Source organism: Gopherus evgoodei, chromosome 1 (assembly GCF_007399415.2).
Source record: "Gopherus evgoodei ecotype Sinaloan lineage chromosome 1, rGopEvg1_v1.p, whole genome shotgun sequence".
NCBI lineage: Eukaryota > Metazoa > Chordata > Testudines > Testudinidae > Gopherus > Gopherus evgoodei.
Genome location: NC_044322.1, coordinates 301,737,110 through 301,762,649, shown reverse-complemented (window position 1 = coordinate 301,762,649; position 25,540 = coordinate 301,737,110). Strand labels below are relative to the sequence as shown.

Sequence of the window (25,540 nt, the reverse complement as noted above, 5' to 3'; positions counted from 1 at the left end):
AGAAGAAGCTGATGGAGAGAAAAGATAGGATTGGTATAGGGAGAGACACCATTACTCAGCAAATGTCCGTGAATTGGGAAGGGGTTGCAAGCGCTTTAGAGGACTGGATTAAAATTCAAAATGATCTGAACAAACTGGAGAAATGGTCTGAAGTAAACAGGATGAAATTCAATAAGGACAAATACAAAGTACACCACTTAGGAAGGAACAATCAGTTGCACACATACAAAATGGGAAATGACTGCCTAGGAAGTAGTACTGCAGAAAGGGATCGGGGGGGTCATAGTGGATCACAAGCTAAATGAGAGTCAGTGTAACACTTGCAAAAAAAAGAAAAAAAAAAAGCAAACATTGTCCCGAGATTGTCTATTAGCGAGACACGACAAGTAATTCTTCTGTTCTACTCTGCGCTGATTCGGCCTCAACTGAAGTATTGTGTCCAGTTCTGGGTGCTACATGTCAGGAAAGATGTGGACAAATTGGAGAAAGTTCAGAGAGGAGCAACAAAAATGACTAAAGGTCTAGCAAACATGACCTATTAGGGAAGATTGAAAAAATTGGATTTGTTTAGTCTGGAGAAGAAGAGACTGAGAGGGGACATGATAACAGTTTTCAAGTACATAATAGATTGTTACATGGAGGAAGGATAAAAATTATTTTTAAAAATGGAAGCTGAGATTCATTCATGTACTCAATTGACTCCAGGCGCAAGAAATTTAGTAGGAAAAAAAAATCAAATACTTCAACACTTGCAATGAAATCACAAAAGTTGGCAATACTGCTATTTGCATAATGAAAAACAGATACCTTAACATCAATACCCACACAACCAGAGCTACCAATGCACAGCCCCTTAATTATCATACAAAATGACAGAAAGTCAAACTTTTTAGAACCACAAACAAAGCCAAAATAAAACAATGACAAACCCATCTATGTAATGCAAACAAGAATTCTTTACATCCTTCGTGAAATGAAGGTGGGAGAATCTTCCATGCAGGGAAGAATTAGGCTGTTTCTGACCACAGCCTGATTTTGAAAAAGTCCCTGATAACCCAAACTTCCAACAGAGTCAGGTGGGATTGGCCGATGGCAACTTGGCCAGCAAGAGAGGCAGACAGCTTCAGCTATCCAGAAAGCACCATCAGCATGGCATCTCCCAGAAAGATACTTACAAAGCAGGTTTCAGAGTAGCAGCCGTGTTAGTCTGTATCCGCAAAAAGAACAGGAGTATTTGTGGCACCTTAGAGACTAATAAATTTATTTCAGCATAAGCTTTCATGTGAGCTGGAGCCCACGAAAGCTTATGCTGAAATAAATTTGTTAGTCTCTAAAGTGCCACAAGTACTCCTGTTCTTTCTACTTGCAAGGCAATCTGAGGGTATGTCTACATCTAAAATTTTGCAGCGCTGGTTGTTACAGCTGTATTAGTACAGCTGTATAGGGCCAGCGCTGCAGAGTGGCCACACTTACAGCAACCAGCGTTGCAAGTGGTGTAAGATGTGGCCATACTGCAGCGCTGTTGGGCGGCTTCAAGGGGGGTTCGGGGAACGCGAGAGCAAACCGGGGAAGGAGACCAGCTTCGCCGCGGTTTGCTCTCGCGTTCCCCGAACCACCCTGCAAACCGCAGGGAAGGAGACCTGCTTGCACAGGGATTCGGGGAACGCGAGAGCAAACCGCGGCGAAGCTGGTCTCCTTCCCCGGTTTGCTCTCGCGTTCCCCGAACAAGCAGGTCTCCTTCCCTGCGGTTTGCAGGGTGGTTCGGGGAACGCGAGAGCAAACCGCGGCGAAGCTGGTCTCCTTCCCCGGTTTGCTCTCGCGTTCCCCGAACCTCTGTGCAAGCAGGTCTCCTTTCCCTGCGGTTTGCAGGATGGTTCGGGGAACGCGAGAGCAAACCACGGCGAAGCTGGTCTCCTTCCCCGGTTTGCTCTCGCGTTCCCCGAACAAGCAGGTCTCCTTCCCTGCGGTTTGCAGGGTGGTTCGGGGAACGCAAGAGCAAACCGCGGCGAAGCTGGTCTCCTTCCCCGGTTTGCTCTCGCGTTCCCCGAACCCCTGTGCAAGCAGGTCTCCTTCCCTGCGGTTTGCAGGGTGGTTCGGGGAACGCGAGAGCAAACCGGGGAAGGAGACCAGCTTCACCGCGGTTTGCTCTCGCGTTCCCCGAACCACCCTGCAAACCGCAGGGAAGGAGACCTGCTTGCTCGGGGTTCGGGGAACGCGAGAACAAACCGGGGAAGGAGACCAGCTTGATTACCAGAGGCTTCCTCAGGTATGCTGGGATACCTGCTTATTCCACGGAGGTCAAGAAAAGCGCTGGTAAGTGTCTACACTTGATTACCAGCGCTGGATCACCAGCGCTGGATCCTCTACACCCGAGACAAAACGGGAGTACGGCCAGCGCTGCAAACAGGGAGTTGCAGCGCTGGTGATGCCCTGCAGATGTGTACACCTCCTAAGTTGCAGCGCTGTAACCCCCTCACCAGCACTGCAACTTTGTGATGTAGACAAGCCCTGACTTACAATACATATACTGCAACATAGGTCACCGCTACTATCATTCTAACAGAATTCAGTAGCACTACCATAACTGCAAAGTTTTAGTCATTTCCTTTATAAAATCTATCTTGCAGTGCAAAGCAACATAATTTGGGTTCCCAGCAGAACTTAGCAGTTAGTTCTAACTGCTCTCATTGACTTCTGTAGGAGCAGAGTGAGGTCAATACAGAGTGTTTTTGAAAATTTAATCTGTGATTTGATACAAGTCAAAAAACAGATTTGTAGTAGTTTGGGGTTCTTTCAGGTCATTGTTTAGCTTCATTTTTTAAGTAAACTAATTTGGATATTTTCCCTTTAATTTTATAATATAAGAAAACAAGATATAAAACAAAACAAAACCGCTTTAATTCCCAGATATAGAAGTAATGTGTACTAATAACTCTAAACCAGTGTCTCATTCTTTCCAAACTACTGTACCACTTTCAAGATTCTTCTGATTTGTCTTGCCTACTCCCAAGATTCACCTCACTTAAAAACTATTTGCTTATATACTTAAGACATAAAAATACAAAAGGGACACAGTACTCTATTACTGCTAAATTGCTTACTTTCTTATTTTTACCATATAATTATAAAAGAAATCAACTGGAATATAAATATCATACTTACATTTCAGTGTACAGTATATAGAAGAGTATAAACAAGTCATTGTCTGCATTAAATTTTAGTTTGTACTTAGTTCACTTGTGCTTTTTATGTAGCCTGTTGTAAAACTAGGCAATTATTTAGATGAACTGATGTACCCCCTGGAAAATCTCTACATACCCACAGGAGTATGCATACCATGGCTGACAGCCACTGCTCTAAAACTATCAACCTTCCTCTGCACAATATATATAAGAACTGTCAAACAATTAAAAAAATTAATCGTGATTAATAGAATACCATTTAGATAAATATTTTTTGATGTTTTCTACATTTTCAAATATAATGATTTCAATTACAACACAAAACAAAGTGTACAGTGCTCACTATATATTTATATTACAAATATTTGCACTGTAAAAAACAAAAGAAATAGTATTTTTCAATTCAACTAATACAAGTACTGTAGTGCAATCTCTTTATGATGAAAGTTGAACTTACAAATGTAGAATTATGTACAAAAATAACTGCATTTAAAAATAAAAAGTAAAACTTTAGAGCCTACAAGTCTACTCAGTCCCTTTTCTTGTTCAGTCAATCACTCAGACAAACAAGCTTGTTTACATTTGTAGGAGATAATGCTGCCTGCTTCTTGTTCATAATGTCACCTGAAAGCGAGAACAGGAGTTCGCATGGCACTGTTGCAGCCAGAGTCACAAGTTATTTACATGCCAGATGCGCTAAAGATTCATATGTCCCTTCATGCTTCATCCACCTACAATGAACAACATGTTCTGAGTCATCATCTGAGACTCCTATAACATGAAATATATGGCAGAATGCAGGTAAAACAGAGCAGGGAACATACAAATCTCCCCAAAGTTCAATCACAAATTAATGCATTATTTTTTTTAATTAGTGTCATCAACATGGAAGCATGTCATTTAGAATTACAGCCGAATCATGAAGGGGCATACGAATATTTAGCATATCTGGCACATAAATACCTTGCAATGCCAGTTACAAAAGTCCCATCTGAATGCCTGTTCTCACTTTCTAGTGACCTTGTAAATAAAAAGTGGGCAGCCTTATCTCCCGTAAATGTAAACAAATTTGTTTGTCTTAGCAATTGGTTGAACAAGAAGCAGGGCTGAGTGGACTTGTAGGCTCTAAAGTTTTGTGTTTTGTTTTTGAGTACAGTTATGTAACAAAGAAAAAAATCTACATTTGTAAGTTGAACTTTCACGATAAAGAGATTGCAATACAGTATTTGCATGAGATGAACTTAAAAATACTATTTCTTTTATCATTTTTACAGTGCAAAAATTTATAATAAAAACAATAAAGTGAGCAGTGTATACGTTGTATTCTGTGTTGTAATTGAAATCAATATATATGAAAATGTAGAAAAACATCTAAAAATATTTAATAACTTTCAATTGGTATTCTATTATTTAACAGTGTGATTAAAACTGCAATTAAATTGATTAATTTTTTTGCATTAATTAACTGCAATTAATTGATGGCCCTAACATACATATTTTATATTTGTGTGCTTTTGCGAACATTTAGAAACAGATTGGTGATAAGTAACTGCCTATGCGGATGAAAGCTGACTAACCTTTGTCATTAGCAAGTAATATGTGATTTAACTAATAAGAATTTAAAAAAAAAAATCAGAACACCCGTAACTGAGGTATGTCAGTTTCCTTAGTACAGGTTTAGGGTTAGAGTTATTTCGGTAACAGGTCTGGTCTACCATTTGACCTAATGAGTTTTATCAGCACAAAGTTATTTTTCAAGTGAGTCAGGTTAGGGAATACAAAGACATTTCCATATAAGATTTTTCCAGTGGCAGGAGTTCATGCCATAGTCTTGCACATTATTCGCTGAGAAGATTACCTTAACCTGTGCAGTTTTTCTGCAGAGGGTCTCTCCCTGACCTCCTAAAGTATACATTCCAAGGGGTTATCACAAGTTTAATATTAAAGTAACCATACACCCAGGATAGCCCCTTTTTTTAAGCCCTGTCTCAGGGCTGGTCTACACTACGGGGGAAAATCGATCTCAGATACGCAACTTCAGCTACGTGAGTAACGTAGCTGAAGTCGAAGTATCCTGTAGTAGTTCCCTCTGCACTTGAGATAAAGATGTAAAATGTCTCCCCTTTAAAACTATCGTCTCCAGAAAGACCTAATATCATGGCCACCAGCGGATGCTTTTTGGAGTCTAACAAAACTGTAGCATAGGCTAGTTATATACTTACTTCTGGTATTATCCTGTCCTGAGTACTGAGCATACAAACAATAGATAACATTCCATAACCCATCTGCAATGAAAGTTACAGTCGAGTTCAGAAGCCAAACTGGGAGCCTTTTACATTGCAAATGCCACTAGGGCATTGTTACTACAAATACAATATTTCATAAAAGTTTTATTTTTCACAATTTAGAATCATCCATTTCAAACTGTAATCTGATGAAACTTGCTGGTTGACTGAGACAAAAATCATAGATCATTCAGAATTCTGAGGAGGTTTTTTTTTTTTTACAAAACTGTAAAACTAAATGGTGCCTCCATATTGACTATGTAATAGAGAAGGTTAGAGGATGCCAACTCCATTAAGTTACAACTTTCAAAGTTATGATATTTATTAAGGAGTAAACACTGAGGTGGCAAAATCTGCAATCGATACGAAACTATTTAAGATAGTTAAGACCAAAGCATAGTGCAAAGAGTTACAAAGCGATCTCAGAAAACAGGGTGACTGGCCAACAAAATAGCAGATGAAATTCATTATTGATAAATGCAAAGTAATGCACACTGGAAAACATAATCTCAACTATACATACAAAATGATGGGATCTTATGTTTGCCAGAAGCTGGGAATGGGAGACAGAGAATGGATCACTTGATGATTCCCTGTTCTGTTCATTCCCTCTGAAGCACCTGGCATTGGCCACTGTCAGAAGATAGGATACTGGGCTAGATGGACCATTGGTCTGACCCAGTATGGCCATATTGTGTTATTTTCATTCTGCATTGGAATGAAAATTTGTTTTGTTTTTTTTTTTACAAAATGGAATGGTGTGGAACCCATTTTCAGATTGAAAAGGTTAAGTTCCTGATTAGTGTGTCTATCGCTTTGGTCAGAAGTGAATAGAGCGCCTTCAAACTCAGAAATCTTCCCGTTAGAAACTTCATCAAACCAATAAGTCTCTGTGAAATGTTTCGATTTTGGCAAAGCAATATAATTCAATGTCAAAAATGTCCCAAGAACCTCTACTATGTAACATTCTTACTCTTCAGAAGCAGTCTAGATAATGTAATAAGGATTTTTTATTATGCAAAGTTTCATTAAAAGGAACAGGTTGGGTGGTGGAGTTTTAATGGTGCACAAGATGAATGTAACATTTGCTCAGGCATCTTATGTAACAAGCACCAAGTTTGCTGAGTACTTGAGGCAGTAATTTCATGATCCATTATTGTCACAATGTTATGTCTCATTTAAATGACACCTGCAATTCACTACAAAAGGTTTTTTCCCTCCTGCTGACAATAGCCCACCTTAACTGATTACACTAGTTATAGTTGGTATGGCAACACCCATTTTTTCATGTTCTCTGTGTGTGTGTACACACACACACACACACACACCTACGTTCCTACTGTATTTTCCACTGCATGCATCTGATGAAGTGGGTTTTAGCCCGCGAAAGCTTATGCTTAAATACATTTGTTAGTCTCTAATGTGCCACAAGTACTCCTTGTTCTTTTAACAAGAATAATGTAGCTCATGCGGCATCTCAAAATAAGGCTAGCCTTTTACAAATAAAGCCTAAAGGAAATGAAATTAAATAGAGCTGTAGTAAAAACTTGATAAAAAGGGGGAAATTCAAAGTTGGGACCATCCTTTTACCAGAGGAGCCTTCGCTATTACTACCCTTCGTTCACCCCATTGTGCCAAAGCAGTATAGCTCATCTGGTTTTCCATGAAGAGGGCTTCAGAAGAGTGGCGATGCTATATACCGTCTAGCATGAGCTACAATACCCAGGCACAAAAGGAGAAGTTAAGGACAGAACAAGGTCAACTTTTACCCCAAATCCCCAGAGGCCTATTCCATTTTCTTGCTTTTTGTGTGGTTGTTTGATCCAAGAGTTATTTTAATACAGTTTTTGCATTTCATATTGAACAGTGAACATAAAATTCACTGGATAATATCAAGTAGAACAAGAGAGATATTACTGCACATGTGAAATGATTGTTTGAATGAATCGTCAGTTCCATTAGCTAAATTTAAGTAGAATTAAAATGGTTACTTTTTTTTAGCCATAGAAGTCCAAATAGATAATATTATTTGGGGGGGAGAAGAGGAGGAAGAGGGCATACCAGAAATGTGTACACTATTTCCTTGATTCTATTAGCTCTGAGCTGTTGACACTTGTATCAGTAAATACAATGGAAGATCTTTTCAACAATGCAAAGAATTTTCTTATCAAAAGGAATCATTATTAAAAGGCTTGTCATTCCTCTTAACCTGCACTGTAAACAGTGAATTGCTGGTGCATAGTAAACGTGGACTGTACATTTAATTTTACAAATTAAATGAAATGCAAGTTAAAGAGCAAAAGTTTTAGCAACAGCAGCAGCATTCCTTGACATTTTGTGCAACATAATTTACCTACATCACACCTACTCACCAAAACAGTGACACATAACATACTTGAAAGAGTAGACAAAAGAAGCATTAAAAAGCAATTACAGTTGACGAGATATCTCAATAAAAGACTCTGGTATTTGATGATTGATGAACAGTCAAATCTCTAAAGTTTGCGTCTCTTGTAATACATTTTATTAGGTAGCTGTTTGAAGTTGCAAGCCCCATGTGCATCCAACGGCAGAACTATGCATTATGTTTTAGGTGGTTATTTAACTCTGGATTATGAGCACTGATGAAAGTGGAAGAGAACATGCCAGTTTCAAAATTGCCTACCCACGCACTTGAAAACATTTATTGTGCACATGACCTTGGAAGGTTAAAGTGTGTAGAAAAAATATTTATCATTTTATTCTATTAAGAGGAGTCAAAAAGAAAGGAGTAATCACTATTAAGCATTTGGTCCATTTACACAGTTGCCTCATGCTCTTTTAAAAAAAAATTAACTAATAAAATCATAGGTACATACATTTGATGTTGATTTGCTTGGTTGTTTTTGTTAAAATATATTCTATTACAATCTTCTAGGGAAACACTAGTTTAACACAACTAATTTGATATATAGCCATATGATTTGCTTGACACTAATAGAGCAGAAGAAAGCTAAAAAGTTGCCTGTTTTCATTAACTTATTTCATTTTAAAATTCTACGTTTTGTAGTTTTAAATTTGATATTCCTGATATAGAGTACAGAATTGTAAGATGGTACCTTGACATGATAATCTTTTAAAAAAAGGAAGTGCTTTGCTTAACAGATCTCAAATTAGTTGCACGTAAATCATACACATTACTTTAATGTAATTTGTGCAACAATAAGCACTTATAAAAAAAAAGTCAGAACATTACTAAGGACAGCCCCATTAAACACCCAAACAAAATATATACATCATATATTCAACAAATACTAGACCTATCCAAAAGTGAATCATCTTGTTTGACCAGCATAAAAGTTTGATGCAGTTGATCAGAACTAAGTCTAAGTCATTTTTACTACGTGCATTTCCATGAAAGAAGAAACATGTTTTTTTCTAAATTACAATCCAATTTTTCAGCATTTAACTCTAAGAAGTAATTTTTTCATAATATACTTTACTCAGATGGAAACAACAGTAAGTGATGGAAAAGGAAACTGACAGCTACTTGAATGGTACATACACATAAGAGTACATTTAAGCTTCATTTTACCAGGAAAATGCAGAATACTAACTCTTTGCAGCAAAGCTCCCAAATCCCAGGTCAAAAGAATAGCAACCCTATTTAAAAATTATTTTTTTGTGCATGACTGATTATACTGTCAACACCTTCCGTTAGAGAATGGCATAATCAACTCGGACGTCTGTGAGTAGCTTCTCTCCCATTGTCCCCTCAGGCATTTCCGGACATTTCCAATCCATTGGGAGAAAGTCAGAGAGAGATCAGGAACTCAGAACACTGACAGGTACAGAGAATTATTCAAGTGCATTGCAGTTTATAATACAGTTTTTGCAGGGGTCTTAAAAACTGGCATTCTATTTTGATTTATAGCTACTACTGCAGATGTCTGATAGCAAATTAAGGGTGGGTGCAGGGGAACCCTGATTACTTAATTCCTGAAGCAATTCTGAACATGCAGCAGCAAAGAATCCCACTTGAGTTACTTTCTACTGTAAAGATCAGTGCACAGTTCAGACACAAAGGACTGACTTTCAATCAACAAATATTAATCATCAACTTGAACTTATGCAGGAGCAATTATTTTTTAAAAAGCAGTATAGTAGAAATATGAATGCAGTTATATATGTTCTAAAAAGGCTATCATATCAGTTTACAACACAAAGTCCTCTAACAAAAGGCTTGCAGCAGTAAGAATCAATTAACTTCACCTGAAATATTAACCACTTCTATAGACCCTGCTTGATTTGAAAGCTACAATACTATAGCTTTTCTTTCTAATTTCCTACCAGCAAATTTAGACAAATAAATAATAGTAGTCTAATGTTTGTAATAACTGCATGAGGCTCACATATCTATCCAGTGTTAGCATTTTGTAATTAAAAACAACATTGAATATTTATCACAACAAGAAAACATTAGGTTACACGGTGCTTACTTCGAAAATGCTCTGAAGCATAATAATAGACATCCTCATAGCCCTCATGGTAATCCTCCTCGGGTCGGTACTTTTTGCCTTTTCTTCTTCTCGATCTTCTTATCTGCTTCACAAAGCCCAAGAAACGTTCCATCTCTTTCACCAGCGCAGTTATCAGCCCAGTTTACCTTTTGCTGGTCTTAGCAGCTAAGCTTCACAAAAAGCTGTTTGAGCATGAATGAACAGCAAGTATAGATGGAGAGCTGCACCCTTTGACGAGCCACTCTGATACCATTAAAAAAAAATAATAAAATTAAAAAAGCCCCAACAGTTTCAGTTATGACAAAGCATTTTGTTTTACCTTTAAAAGGACCTTTATCAAATCCATTGTTTTTATGCTGAAATGTTGCAACCAAGGTAAAGGAGGAAATAAAGAGAAGTGTTTGATCACAATCAGCTTTTAGACATAACAGAGCAAAGTTCAGAAGATCTGCCTGACAGCAAGAGGAATCCTAGCACTAGAATTTCACTATCCTATGTCTCCATCATTTGAAGAGGAGCTGGGGGGGGGGGGGGGGGGCGGGGATACATGTTAGTCAATGGACTCAACCATATCTGAAGGCAAAACAGGTTTTTTGTAGCCTATTAATCACTACCCTGATGTTTACTATGGCACATGCTCAAGACCTCATTTGATTTCATTTGTTTTAAAAATGTTAACCATGCTGATCCATTTCCGATACCACTCATGGTGGATGAATAAACAACAAAGTGGTTTAATCCATATACACAGCCTACTCACTGACAAGTGTGTGCACTGAATGTGTTAATTGGAGCAGCAGGGAGAAAGCTCAGCAGCCGCTTAAAAATGACACATTTACCCACTGGGCATTAATGTATTCCAATCACTGTTTAATCTAAATATTAAAATGAACTTCACAGACAGGCTCCTTAAAGATCCAGCACAGCTATACAGTAATGCAAACAAAGAAAGCTACATCATGACCATACCGTACTGCCTACCCTTTACTGTACTCATCTAAAATCCTAGCTGAGTTGTAAAACTTGAAAAATAACTGAGAGCAAACCAACCAGACATGAAGAACTCTGTTCTGTCAGCAACAAGCCTGAAAAGGTGCCCACATTTTTCTGACCACTTGTTTCTGCACTCCACGAGCATTCTTTAAGACAAGACAGGAATTTCACAAGCATTTTTGACAAAATTCCCCTCATTTAGGAGAGAACAAAAGCCATGACCATTCAAATCCAATCAGTTGAACATTTACTAGTTTGTTCTGTAACCTCATCACTCCAGTAAACTGAGCGAGGTCTTTGTACAAGTAGGAAACCTCCAGTCTGTTGCCACATGTTTGGAATGCGATTAATCGCATCAGTCAAATTATATTGTACCTACTTACCTACCACCATGACATAGCCTGTTCCTCCTTACCCTATGAGAGGAGTCCCAATTATTTGCTTTGAAAGCCTGGTCACTATAGTTATTTGATGAACAAGTCACTATTCAATTCATTTTAGGTTATGTCTACACTACGAGCTAGGGGTGTGATTCTCCCGCTTGCGTACATATATTCATGATAGTTCAATGAGAACTAGTGTGAGTATCAGTAGTGTAGTTGCAGTAAAGGTGCATGCCCTTTACAAACACTCCTGAAATCAGAGGGCACCTACTTGGCACAGCTAAGCCATGTCTTCGCTGCCACTGCCCATGCATGCTACTGCTGCTACACTATTTATATTTGTGCTAGTTCTTGTCAAGCGCCTGGGAGTATTTGTACACAAGCAGGGGAATCATCACACCCTTAGCTTGTAGTATAGATATAGCCAAGTATCATAGCTCTTATATGGAAATTATTTTTGTTACATTCCTGAACACTGAGATTGCATGATAAAATGATGGAAAACAACATAATGTCATATTTTTTAAATAGTAATAAAACTTTCTATAGGCATTTTTATGAATAGACCACTGCATCCTCCAGCGTTTTAGTTTCTCTCTCTTTTTTGCTACTCTGCTTCCAAACAGTACAAAACATATTGTGATAGAACAAGGCCAGATGGCTACAGTAAAGTACTGAGAAACAGGTATGTTAGCCCCAGGCTAAACAAATCCCTAGGACCCTGGTAACCAAATGGCAGTTGCTCCAGGTTAATCAAGGCACCTGGGGCCAATTAAGATCTTTCTAGAAGGCAGTGGAGACAGCTACTTTAATTAGAACACCTGCAGCCAATGAAGGCAGGCTAATCAGGGGACCTGGGTTTAAAAAGGAGCTCACTCCAGTCAGGCAGGGAGGAGGAGTGTGTGTGAGGAGCTGGGAGCAAGAGGGCAAGGAGCTGAGAGTGAACTGCTGGAGGATTGAGGAGGACAAGCATTATCAGATACCAGGAGGAAGGTCCTGTGGTAAGGATAAAGAAGGTGTTTGGAGGAGGCCATGGGGAAGTAGCCCAGCGAGTTGTAGCTGTCATGCAGCTGTTACAGGAGACACTATAGACAGCCGTGATCCACAGGGCCCTGGGCTGGAACCTGGAGTAGAGGGCGGGCCCGGGTTCCCCCCCCAAACCTCCCAACTCCTGATCAGACACAGGAGGAGCTGACCCAGACTGTGGGTTCCACAAGACGGGAAGATCACTGAGCTGAGCAAATCTGCCAATAAGCGCAGGACTCACCAAGGTAGAGGAGGAACTTTGTCACAATATGAAAATTGTAACATCTTTTCTACAAACATTTAGAGTATTATGCAGGACAAGCAGATACCCCTGAAGAGTTAGGTCTTATTATTATTATTATTGTTTACGTACTCCCAGTCCATAACACACTCTCCCAATCCCCTTTTCAATAAGATATTAACAATTTTCTGAAATGTTCACCTTTTAGACCAAGGGTGGGCAAAATACAGCCCATGGGCTGGATCCGGCCTGTCTAATATTTCTGTTGGGCCTGCTGGGCTCTTTTAGCAGCCCGGAGATGGCGAGGGGGCAGCCAAAGTCCTACAGCACAGTAGGGTGCTCAGGCAGGCTGCTTGCCTGCCTTGACCCCATGCCGCTCCCGGAAGTGGCTGACTGCTGCTGGCATGTCTCTGCGTACCCCTTGTGGGGAGGGGTTGAGAATTGAAATTTGGCATGGATGTGGCCTTCACTGAGGAAATAGGCCTCTCCATTATTATTATTGTTAGTTCTGTTGTAACAATGAGCCTCACTCTGGGATGAGGGTCCCATTGTCCTAGGTACTGTACATGCATGGCCAGTCTACACCTAAAGAGCTTGCAGTCAACCCCATAACTAGAGTTAATACATTGAGAAAACAAACAGGAGGAGACAAGGTAACAACAAAACAATCACGACTAGTGTAATAAGCGAGACGAAGTGGCTGGCTGTAGATAACAGATTTTTTGGTGTGTTTTGGGGCAGCTACTAGATCTATGAAGGTAGGTGTGGGGATCCATGGGTTTCTTGTATAGGATTGTCTGTAGGATTCCATTACTGAAACTAATCATGCTGTCCAGAAAGTAGATGCTAGTGTGGGAGTGTTCCAGAGAGAGTTTAATGAATGGGCGATGGTTGCTGAAATTGTGGTAGAAATCTGAGGGAGTCTAAGTTGTCTGTCCAGAGGATAAAAATATCTTTGATGCATCTCAGGTGTATCATTGGTTTCATGGTGCGTTTGTACAGAAATCCTTCTTCAAAGTGGCCCATGAAGAAGTTGGCATCATCACACCTACCATCCCAATACACTAAGGAATCTTATCTACAGCCCAGCACTCAGAAACCACAAAATATGCTCCGAGGAAAAAGTCCAGGCTATGTACCTTAACACACTCAAAACCACCTTCACTAAAACAAGGACACTGCACCAGAGAAGTAGATCACAACATGGAATGGGGTCCCCAAAGAGAACCAGCTTCAATACAAAAATAAACCCCTCCAAATGCACACCCTTAGCTATCATCTACCATCCCACACAGAGACGCACATCATCAAACTACAGCCTGTACTCCATGGGGATCCAATCCTAAAAAAATCTTTCCTGAACCCCCTCTTCTGGCCTTCAAACAACCCCCCACCTCTCCAAACCCATCAGAAGCAAGCTCCCCACAGACCAGAACTAGGATTGTCAACTTTCTAATTGCACAAAACCAAACACCCTAGCACCGCCCCATCCTGAGGCCCTGCCCTGTCTACCTTCCCCAATGCCCCACCCTCACTCACTACATTCCTCCTCCCTCAGTGTGTCATTCTCCCCCACCCTCACTCACTTTCGCTAGCTTGGGGCAGGGAGTTGGGGTGCGAGAGGGGGTGAGGGCTCTAACTGAAGGTGCAGGCTCTGGGTTGGGGCTAGAAATGAGGGATTTTGGGTGCAGGATGGGGCTCTAGACTGGGACAGGCAGTTGGGGTGTGGGCTCCAGCTGGGGGTACAGGCTCCAGTTGGGCATGAGGGCTTTAGGGTGCAGTTGGGGATGATGGGTTTGGGGTGCAGAAGGGGGCTCCAGGCTTGGAGGTGGGACCAAGGGATTCACAGTCTGGAAGGGTACTACGGGCTGAGGCAGGGGGCTGGGGTGCGGGAGGCAGTATGGGCTCTGGAGTGGGGCTGGGGATGAGGGTTCAGGGGGATGAGGGCTCTGGCTGGGGTTGCAGGTTCTGGGGTGGGCCTGGGGATGAAGGGTTTGAGGTACAGGAGGGGGCTCAGCCCTGGGGCAGGGGCTTGGGCTTACTTTGGGAGGCTCCTGGTCAGTGGCACAGTGGAGCTAATGGCTCCGCAATGTGCCCCAGAAATGGCCAGAAGTTCCAGCTCCTAGGTAGGGGAGGCCAGGAGGCTCTGCATGCTGTTTTCACCCACAGGCACCGCCTCCCCCCAGCTCCCACTGGCCACAGTTCCCAGTCAATGGGAGTGTGGAGCGGATGCTCAGGGCAGGGACAGCATGCGGAGCCCTGTGGCTCCCTGCCTAGGAGTCAGACTTGCTGGCCACTTCTAGGGTGCTGCATGGTGCCAGGACAGCTAGGGACTAGCCTGCCTTAGACCCGCAGCACTGCTGACCAGACTTTTAATGGCCCAGTTGGTGGTGCTGACCATAGCTGCCAGGGTCCCTGTGGGTGAACACTTTTCACAAAGCAATCACTATATCTGACCTATCAGTTCTCATCCTCAAAGGAAACCTGAACAACAATTTTCAAAGATGAGCCTGGCAGCTTAAATTCATAGCTTTGCCAGACACTAAAAATCAGGATCTTAATCAAGACAGTGCATTTATGGCTTATTTCAACACTGTGATATAATAACCTCCCTTTTTGTCCTATGACTACAGCAGTGTTAATGGGCCACTTCACCTTATGCCAAACCTTATGCACGTATGCTAAACTATCTGTTTGATCTTGTATTTAGCTGTGACACTCTTAGGGCTTATGTTCCTATAAAGTGCTACAGTTCATATACAGTGCTTTAGTGAAGACTGTTCTCCCATTCACATAGTAAATACACCTCCCTGAGAGGTGGTAGCTAGGTCAGCAGAAGAAGCTCTCCTCTGTCAAAGTAGCGCTGTCTACAAGAGAGTTAGGTTGCTATAATGACATCACTCGGGAGTGTGGGTTTTTTACACCCTTGAGCAATGCAGCTGTACTGATAGGTCCTACAGACCTATTTCCCAGCCCTTAAAGAGCTCAAGGAAGCTCAAAAGCTTCTCTCTCTCACCAACAGTAGCTGATCCAAGAAAAGGTATTACCTCACTCATCATGTCTAATATCTTGGGACTTGCACAGCTACAACACTGCATCGTGTAATAAGCAGCAGTTCTAGCACACCAACTGCCTGCTGATTTTCTAAAAAAAACTGGTTTTACTTTAAGTTTTGAGCTTTTGAAAATTGCATACTGAGCTTGCACAGTAGATTTTTTCCTCACTAAGCTTGTGAAGTGCATAGCTAAGGAAATATTCATTGTGCACAAGTGTATGGCTAACTTAGCAAGGTAGTGAAAAAATATACTGAAATATATTGCTGAAAACTGATAGCGAGATCAGCAGCTGAGAAGAGGTTCTTGCACTCCTTGTAAGGCATGAGAAAACTGAGGGCAGGTAACTGTGCAATTTCTAAGCTGGGCAGGCAGGAGCCCATACTCTGATACATAGTGCACATTTTGGTCAATTTCACAGTCATAAGATTTTAAAAATCATAAATTTCATAGTTTGACATTGAAATCTGAAATGTCACAGTATTGTAACTGTGTGGGTATCAACCCAAAATAGAATCATGGGGGTGGGAGGGTCGCAGTATTGCCACCCGTACTCTGTGCTGGTGTCTTCAGAGCTGGGCAGCCAGAGGGCAGCTGTTGGCCAGATACCCAGCTCTGAAGGCACCGCCACCGCCAGCAACAGCTCAGAAGTAAGGGTAGAAATACCATATCATGCCATGCCACACTCACTTCTGCACTGCTGTGGTGGCCACACTGCCTTAAGAGCTGGACTCCCAGCCAGCAGCCACTGAGCTTCCTGCAACCAGAGGAGGTTCCTGGAGATGGGTCTAACCCGACCTCAGGAGTGGCTCATGCAGAGGAAGAGGAAATCCTGTCCCTCCTCAGCCTGTCCAAGACTAGCACCCAGAGCCCAGCACTTGGGAGTTAAAGTGGCCTTGGGCTGGCTGCAGAGGAAGGAGGGAAAGGGGTGACCATGGCACTCCCCCCTGACCATCATGGGGCCCTGGGCGGTTGCCCACTTGCCCACCTGTAAGGCTAGTCCTGCCTTCCCCAAAAAGTGACCGAACCCCATTCCCCCAATACCATGCCACCTCACTTCTATGCTGCTGTTGTCGGCAACACTGCCTTCAGACTAGCTCCCTCCCAGCAGTTGCTGCTCTCCGGCTGCCCAACTCTGTAAAATCTGGTCTCCCCTACAATAGTCAGATTTCAAGGTTTGTGACATGTTTTTCACAGCTGTGAATTTGGTCGGGCCCTACTGATACACCTTAGTGTATCACAACAACTATTCATATCTAAGGTGCATAAATAGGGCTTTCCAGTGGACTCTAGCCAAAGAGCTAGTTGATTTGCTGACAAGTGCTTTATTCATCTGTTCCCCTTTGTATAAATACCAATAGCAACGACTAATATTGCCAATACTCTTATTTTAATTATTTTTTACAAGACCATGTATGTTTTTTGTGGGAGACTTCCGTACATCTAAAGCTTCAAGTATTAAAACCAAGCTACAGCAATCTAAAAATGATGCAATTACCAGTCCTCCAATTTCACACAGCTGTTATTTTTAAAACACTGAACAGATTTACTGTTATTTCGAACTTTCCAGAAAACTGTATATTTAGAGGAAGTGGTGTAATATCGTTAGAGATACACACCAATTTTTAAAAAGCAACAAAGTCCTGTGGCACCTTACAGACTAACAGACGTATTGGAGCATAAGCTTTCGTGGGTGAATACCCACTTCATCAGACACCAATTTTTGTATCTAACTTCTACTCCCAAGTTATAACTGCAAGTCTCACCAAAACTAACTATGGAGCTATTAATAGTTACTGTCAAATACAACACTTCAGAGTTACTGGATTCTCAGCCTGAGGCTCATAACCTCCAGGTGGACTGCAAAAAGTGTCAAGGGGTCATGACCACTTCGCTCTTCTCATAGGCTAAATGGGATGACATCTCAGCTAGATGACAGGGAAGAAGAGGTCCTGTAATGGAAAACACTGAAAACCTCTCCCTTAAAGAACAGAAAATAATATTAAAAATTATCTAAAAAATATACTGGACCAATGTGAAATGAAGTTATTTTAAATATGTAAAATAACCACTAGATGCTTCACCTATGCCTGTACATTTGAGGGGAATTGCATTATTTGAGAAATATTATAAAATGTTCTAACATAATTGAAGACTATTTTGAAATGCATGGGCACAAAGGGGGCAGAGCTAGAAATTCTATAACAATTCCTAACTACTGAGTGCTTCATTGTGAAACTTTAGCAATATATTAAAGCTTTGCATATGAAATATATATTTAATACATAGCCCATATTATATTTAATGGTTTTTAATGACTTCAATGTGTTTTACAAATATTAAGCCTCAGAATGTACCTATGTGGTAAATGTTATCATCATACTATTTTCAAATGAAAAAGCACTGCATCTTGAATCAAATGTTACAAATACAGCTTCCTAAAATGAAAAATTATCATTTTTTCCATATCTATCCACCAATCTGTAGCCCACAGGAAGCTATTTTCAATGTTTTGGCGCCATGGGTTTTTATAATCCCCATATAAAAACCTTCTAGAGTTTTAGCTAGAAAGGAAAAAAAGAAAAAAAAGACTGTGGTAAAATTTTCAAAAGTACCACTGTGACTTAGGCTTCTAAGTCCCATTGACATTAGCTCCTAAATGACTTCATTTTTTAAAGTGTTATTCTGAGTACATAGAGTTAAATGTGGCAGACACTCTGGGCTGTGCGGATGCTAGAATTTTTGGACCCATAATTCCCAACAGGTGAAATGCCCCATCTAAAAGTTGTAATGTATACAAATCAGGCTTTTTGGATGACCATGTTTCCAAAAGAGTTGGCCAAAAATCTTTACCTGTGCTGTATTCTCTTGATCCTGATTAGTAGTAGTGTCTTTGATTACCTTGCGTGGGGGGAGAAGAGTGGGGAGAAGCCATGGAAGTTCAGGCATTTAGTTGTTTAGATGTTAACTGCAATTTCCATGAATACAATAAAGTTCACAATTCAATTTTTGGCCCTTCTGAAACTCTGGTGATGACAGCATTTCATAAGGTAGATATGTGTCTGCTCTGACAATTAATTCATTTCATATAGGTTACCAAGAACCACACAGTGATAACTTTGAGGTAATATCAGACCTGGGCCTGATTCAAATCAGTGACCTGCTGGCCAAAGGCTTCATGACAACAATCAAGTAAACATGACATTAAGATACTATGCCCTTGGGAGAGCTGAACTAAGACCTCAGCAGATATGTAACATGAGATCCATGTGGATCAGGATCAGCGCATGCTATTGCTTCAAAATATGGGTTAAGATATATAAGCTTCACCTCCATCTGTGGTAGCCATAGCAAGTATTAGTTGTTACTATCAGTAAAAGCTCTACATTTAACATTCCTGTTTGCATACAATTATTGTTCACCGCTCACGGAAGTATAAGCAAATATTTGGTTCTGAATGGAATGTAGTATAATGAAATAAATATACTCATAGATGCCCAGAGGAAAACTGCTCTGTAAAGTCTCACACTTCATAGTGAGTGAATGAGAATGAACCAGCTTGACAAGTTAGATACCAGAAAACAGCTTGAAGAACCGTGATCTGACTAGTATAAAGAAAGTTTATAGGTGCCCAGGAGAGAAACTTGTCACTGAGCTCAATCTATTTTTTTTTTATAAGAGTTAAACATTTCTGGTGAAAGTTTATTAGAAGTGTAATAATGTACATGACATTTCATGAATGACAGACTTGTTTACTAAAGCATAAATTCACTTTTAAAAAGATATTTGGGGAAAAAAGGGGGGGAGGGGTTAGATTGGTATTTATGTCCATAATAAAATAGGCATGGCATTAAGATATTATGCATTTAAGAGAGGTTGACACCTCATTGGGCTTAAAGACATGGAAACTTGGGACCATCACGACCCAAGGGAGAGGAGCAGGCCTGCATAATGCTTCACTCCTCACCTACAGTACATAGTTCACAGCAAAAAAGTCAAAGCTTTAGACAGGTGAGCTTCACATACCTGCTCAAGCCAGTATACAACACTTCTGCTATCGAGAGGGAACACTGGGTTTGCCTCACTGAGTTCTGGCTGGAGAATGCACAAGCAAGAGAACACAACAAGGTGGCACAAGAGTTCTGCTTAATATTACCACTCTTGGGACAAAAATAAAGCTGCATTTAAATGGTTTCTGGAGTTCAACTGAACACAGAAAATCTCCGAAGTACAAACCTCTTGAGTTACAACATAAAGATTTTCCATGTGAAAAACTTACATGTATTGTAGTGTAACCCTTCTGCCAGGCCGAACTGATAGCAGCAAGGGCTGGGTTCAATACATAGAGGTCCCTTCCCTACAACGTAATGCAAAACCAGCTCGAGCCCCCATCCAGTGACCTGGGAAAATCTTACGCACACCCCTGGGCGCCTCGAAGAGGCAATACTTCCCCTCTCGCAAGCACAGAGTCTCGGTGTAGCAGAAAATGTTTAATAACATGAGATAAACAACAAGCATTAAATTGGGAAAACACCTCAACCAGAGTTCATAGACCAAACTGTGAGCAAAGACCCACCCCAGGAAACTGGGCCATGTCCTTCTCCCTGGGCTCTTGAGTCCAGCAACCCCCAAATCACCCCAAGACTCCAAAACCCGATACCCCAAATGTCCCTAGAGTCCAGCAACCCAAAGATCACCCACAGTCCCAAAAGTCCCACAATCCAAAAGTCTCTGTCCCGGGTCAGTGCAGCCCCAGAGTTCAAGAGTCTATCTGCAGAGGTCCCCCACCCCAGCCAGCGTAGAAAGGGGCACCTTACGTGGTCCCGGGGACAACTGCTCTGCCTCTCCGTGGGGTTCTGCTTCCGCCTTCTCCACGAACTGCTCCGCTTTACCAGCCACTCCACTCTGCTCCTCCAGCTGTCCTCACAAACTGCTCCGCTCCGCTCCAGCCGCCCCCACAAACTGCTCGGCTCCGCTCACTCTGTGGCTCCACAAACTGCTCCACTCCACTCTGCCAGCTGCTCTGCTCCACAGTATAGGCTCCCCCACTAGTTAGCACAGTACTCAGTGCTCTCAGTTCAGCAATTCCAGCTCTTTAGTGATTTCAGCTCACAGAAGGGGAGCCCCGGTGCTAGTGCACCATTAGTCCATAGTAAGTTCAGCTCAGTAACCTGTATCTAGATTCTTAAGGGAATCAAAAATCAACTCTGATATTCCACAGTGGAGAGAGGACTAGGTGGAACTGGTGCGTCTGGCTCATATAAGGAGCCTACACCGCCAGGTACAGATACGTGTCCCCAACCTCTCTCAATTCACTGGGTTTTGGAACCCATGTCCCTTGTTTAGCAAGTGCTCTTTAGTTGATAGTGAAACCCTTTATCATAAAACAGTTTCGTAGTTCCTCATTTACTTAATCAGGGTGACAACACTTTATTCCTCCTGCCCCAATAAAACAGAAATTGGGGATGCTACAGCTGTGAAAGTAACCATTTTAGGCTGCCGTGGGCTATCTAGGCGGAGTGGTGTGCCTATGCAAACACAATCAGCCTCTGAAATTCTTTTCCACACTCACCATAATTCACCACCAGATGTCAGGGTAGAGCTCATCCTGACTCTGCTTACAGAAGAGAAGAGACAGGAGAGGAGGGTTTATCTTTTCCAGCCCTCTTGCAATTGTGGGGTATACATCTGATAATCTACAGTTTTTTGATGTTGAGACCAAAAATCACAGACATACTGCTTTCCAGAAGTTGTTGCCCTGTCACAGCCTTGTCTTTCCTGACATCCTATTTTCTCAGTAGCAGATGTGGAATTACACATTCTCAGGAGAGACAGTGGGTGATTACATACCCTGAGCTAACAGCATCTAGAACCAGTCCATTTGAAGCAGGCTTCTGAGTACAGGTTCAATCTTCTTCCAACATTTGCCTGCTGAGACCATCATAAAAGTGTTGACTATTTGAAATATTATACTAACCTACCCTATAATTCAATATTAGATCAATCTCAAGATCCTAGTCGGTCCTCACCTTCAAAGTCCTTAATGGCCTAAGCAGGATTACAGGAAAAGCCTCCTCTATGTTACAGCTTCCCTAGCAATGGCACCAGTTCAGACATTCTTGTGGGGGAAAAGAAGGGGAAACTTCCAGTCCCCATCCATCTCATCACCCAGCAGGGACCCCATTCCAGCAGGGATCTCACTTCTCCCCTCCTCCCCGCTCCCGCTGGGACCTAGGGTTTCCCATGCAAGAGAGTCTCCGCCCTGATCTTATACAAGTGCATAAGCTGGGACTGCCAGGAACCAAGCAATCGGTGGACTCCCCTGCGCTCCAGGAACAGACTCCTTGTGCATCTGTTCAGACCACCATTTGGCTCAACCACTCCTCTGTCTCGACAGAGGGGTGGCTGGGCCAAATTTTAGTGGCATTGCACCAGCACCACTGGAGCAGTGCACCAGACCACTCTGACATTAGCCATACTGATTTAGTAGGGGCCCAATGCCTGAACATGGTCAAGCTCACTGCCTCTCCAGCTCTGCGGCCTATGGACCTTTCAGCAAGTAGTTTGTGCCAATTTTAGCCTACTTTACTTCAGTGCACAACTGGTCACTTTATTTACTATTAATTATTCACTCAAAGTCACACAATGTTGTTTGTTTCTGTTTCCTGATTAGAAGATACAAACTTTATAAACTTTTTCTGTTAATAAATTATCCGTGACCATTCATACTTATTTGACAAATCTATTGTGGCAAATAAACAGTTTTTCAAAATCGCTGTGCAAGCACTTACAACGTATACTCTGAGTTACTCATAAATGTTAGCATTCCTGATTGCTTTTGCTTTCTGCAAGCTTCCCAGCCAACAAATACACACTCACAAATCAGTGTACAACCAATGCTAATGCTGTGGAATGAGGAAAGATAGTGCAGAAGGGATTAACCCACAAAAATATTGGTTAACTTTGTGAGAGAGAGAGAGAGCACGCAAGAGCGAGTGAGCCTAGACGAAGCTCGTAGATGTGCTGCAAACTGCTATGAAATCTTCATAACCCTATTTAAAAGGGTCACTGTCAACTAGAATTGGTGCAAAATTTATGTTTTGGAGGGAAAGAATTCTAAGCCTTTTCTTATTATTATTTTAAAAAAAGTTTCAGTAGAAACAAAATTTATATATTCTATCCCTTTATCTGTTTTTTTCTGTACCTGCTACACCAGGGGTGGGCAAAATTTTTCACCTGAGGGCCACATCTAAGTATGGAAATTTTATGCCGGGCCATGAATGCTCATGAAATTGGGGGTTAGGGTGTTGGAAGGAGTGAGGGCTCCAGCTAGGGGTGCAGGCTCTTGCGTGGGGCTGGAGATGAGGGGCTGGGGTGCAGGAGGGTGCTCCAAGTTGGGACTGAGGGGTTGGGAGGGCGGGAGCGGGATAAGGGCTGGGGCAGGGGGTTGGGGCATGGGAGGGGGATCAGGGATGCAGGCTCCAAGCGACGCTTACCTCAAGCAGCTCCTGGAAGCAGCAACAGCAGCATGTCCCCCCATCCGGCTATGATGCGAAGGCGCAGCCAGGTGGCTCTGCATGCTGCCCCACTGGCAGGCGCCACCCCTGCAGCTCCCACTGGCCATGGTTCCCAGCCAATGGAAGCTGTGGTGGCAGTGTGTGACCCTGGCTGCCCCTAGGCATAGGAGCCGGAGGAGGGGCATGCTGCTGTTTCCAGGAGCTGTGCAGAGCCACGGCACGTGCAGAGCGGGGCAAATCCCCGACCCCTCTCCCTGGCTGGAGTGGGAGCTCGAGAGCCGGATTAAAACGTCTGAAGGGCCAGATGCGGCCCCTCGGTCATAGTTTGCCCACCTCTGTGCTAGATACTGCTTTAAATCAACTGTCTGAAGACCAGATCGCAGGTGGTCCAGCCTAGTGTATGGAGCTGGAGTCAGACCTATTTGCCAGAGCAGGAGTCAGAACCAGAGTCATAGTCTGAATGCCAGAGCCCAGAGTCAAGGCAGTGTGAGGCCAAGGAATTGGAGCCAAAGCTCAGTACCGAAGTCTGTCCAAATGCCATAGCCACAAGTCAAGGCAGGAGACAGTGCAAAGGGTCAGAACTGGATTACCTGAGTTGAGGAAGGCAGGAGCAACGGTGGTTCCTGTGCAGGAGCAAGGCTGAGACAGGACTGGAATGAGGTCCAGTGCAGGGATTAGGTGGGAGCAAGACAGAAGCAGGGCAAGCACAGGGAGACAGAATCCACCAGTCTGTGCCTCGAGCAGCCAGAGAGCTACTGCTGGGCTTTAAAACAAGCTTGCTAGCTTCTTCAGGCATTCAGGTGGGGTGGTCTTCCAGTCTGCCCTGCGCATGTGCCCTAGCTTTGTTCATTAGGCCATCAGGAAGACGGAGCAGGTGCAGCTGCAGGGCCTGATTCCTGACACTAATAGCTGTAACACACAAAAGTGGGTAAACAGAATCTAACCTGATGCTGCCACAGAGACACCCATTGCCCTTATAAACACCAGAAAAGGTTGAATTTGCTTAGTGTTTTGAGTTAACTGACAGTGGCTCTACTGTTAAGAATTAACTAGGTTATGTCTCTGACAGGACTTCAGAAATTCTCTGGAGCAGAAACAGTAGGTTGCTTTTATTAAAAAAAACAAAAACAAACTCTAAATGTGGAAAATATTCTTTGAGGGGTCTGAATATAGGATATTTTGATCCCTGGCAAGTGTTTCTGGGAAAAGAAATAGATGGTCAAGAAGAACACTTCTGAAATCTTGCTTGGTATGTCTCACTCGATTTTGTACCCCTTTTGCACATTGTACCAATTTCTAAGTTCCTACAGAAGTAAACATTTCCCTCATTTGAACTACCAACTTCCATTTGCCACAAATCTTTTAGCCCTTTTCTTGAAAAACTGATTTTTTTCCCAGTTAATCAAAAATAAAAACACCAAAACAAAGTTGAAGTTCAACATGGAGGTAGGAGTAGGAAGGAAGAAGAGAAAAAATGCATCAGACATTTCACTGGCACATGAATGCCTAACAGATATGTAAATTGATGATGTTGAGGTCAGAATTAAGGTTTTGCATCATGCCTTAATCCTGAGGAATAGGACATGTGCATTGTGTTACTTTATATCTGGGAGATGAATGGGATTTAGCTGAATAAAGTTTAAGTGAAACTGGCAAATGTGATGTGTGTGTTAAAGTATGTTACAGAAGAATACCTTAATTGGACATTTCTTTCCTTTTAAAGGTTTGTGTAGGATACTATTCCTCTTATGCAACATTAGCTGGCTTTTAAGAATATTTTTCTTTGTGGAAATAGCATAAATGGTTATGGAAAAGTAGTATATGGATGCATTCACTTAGGCAGCCTGTGTATCCTTCTAACACAAGCACTTCCTGCCCACTAAACCAGTGTCCTCCCTGATCCTGTTGTATGCCCTGATCATGCAATAAACACCAAGTGGATGCTGGGGTCTGCCCATGTGAAACTCACTGAGGGCCACTACTTCCCCTTCCTCGCTGTCTCACCCATGTCTGATGTCTCTCTATCAGTGACCCACATTCTCACCTCACTCTGCCCTAATAAAATCTAGATTAATTTTAAAATTAAGAGAGCTAGCATAATGTGTTGTACTGTCAAACAAATACCTTTCAGATGTTATTTGAAGTAAACCTTCTTCCCTGCCTCCTCCTTGTCTGATGTCGACTCTCTGTATCATATCAAACCAGATTATAAACTCTTCTGCACAAGGCCCATGTCTCTATTCTTTATTAAAGCATCATGCACACGTCAACGGCAATATAATCCTGCTCAATGTTTACTAACAATAACAGTAATTACCTGATAGCAGTGAAAATCTAATTGATTTGTCCCTCTATGGAAAG

At 42.1% G+C, this 25,540-nt stretch overlaps 1 protein-coding gene across 13 annotated transcripts in view; it reads right to left on the bottom strand.

Annotated features, from left to right (window-relative positions):
• GRIP1 (glutamate receptor interacting protein 1) overlaps nt 1-25,540 on the bottom strand; it is a 583,767-nt gene that overhangs the window by 377,805 nt on the left and 180,422 nt on the right. For 12 of the 13 annotated variants that reach the window (XM_030548789.1, XM_030548792.1, XM_030548791.1 and 9 more), the window contains exon 1: nt 9,946-10,448. The exons of the other annotated variant lie outside the window; for it this stretch is intronic. In XM_030548789.1, the coding sequence (XP_030404649.1) occupies nt 9,946-10,078 (133 nt within the window). In that variant the 5' untranslated portion in view covers nt 10,079-10,448. Of the gene's footprint in view, nt 1-9,945; nt 10,449-25,540 lie in introns of those variants that run through there. 13 annotated transcript variants of the gene reach the window in all.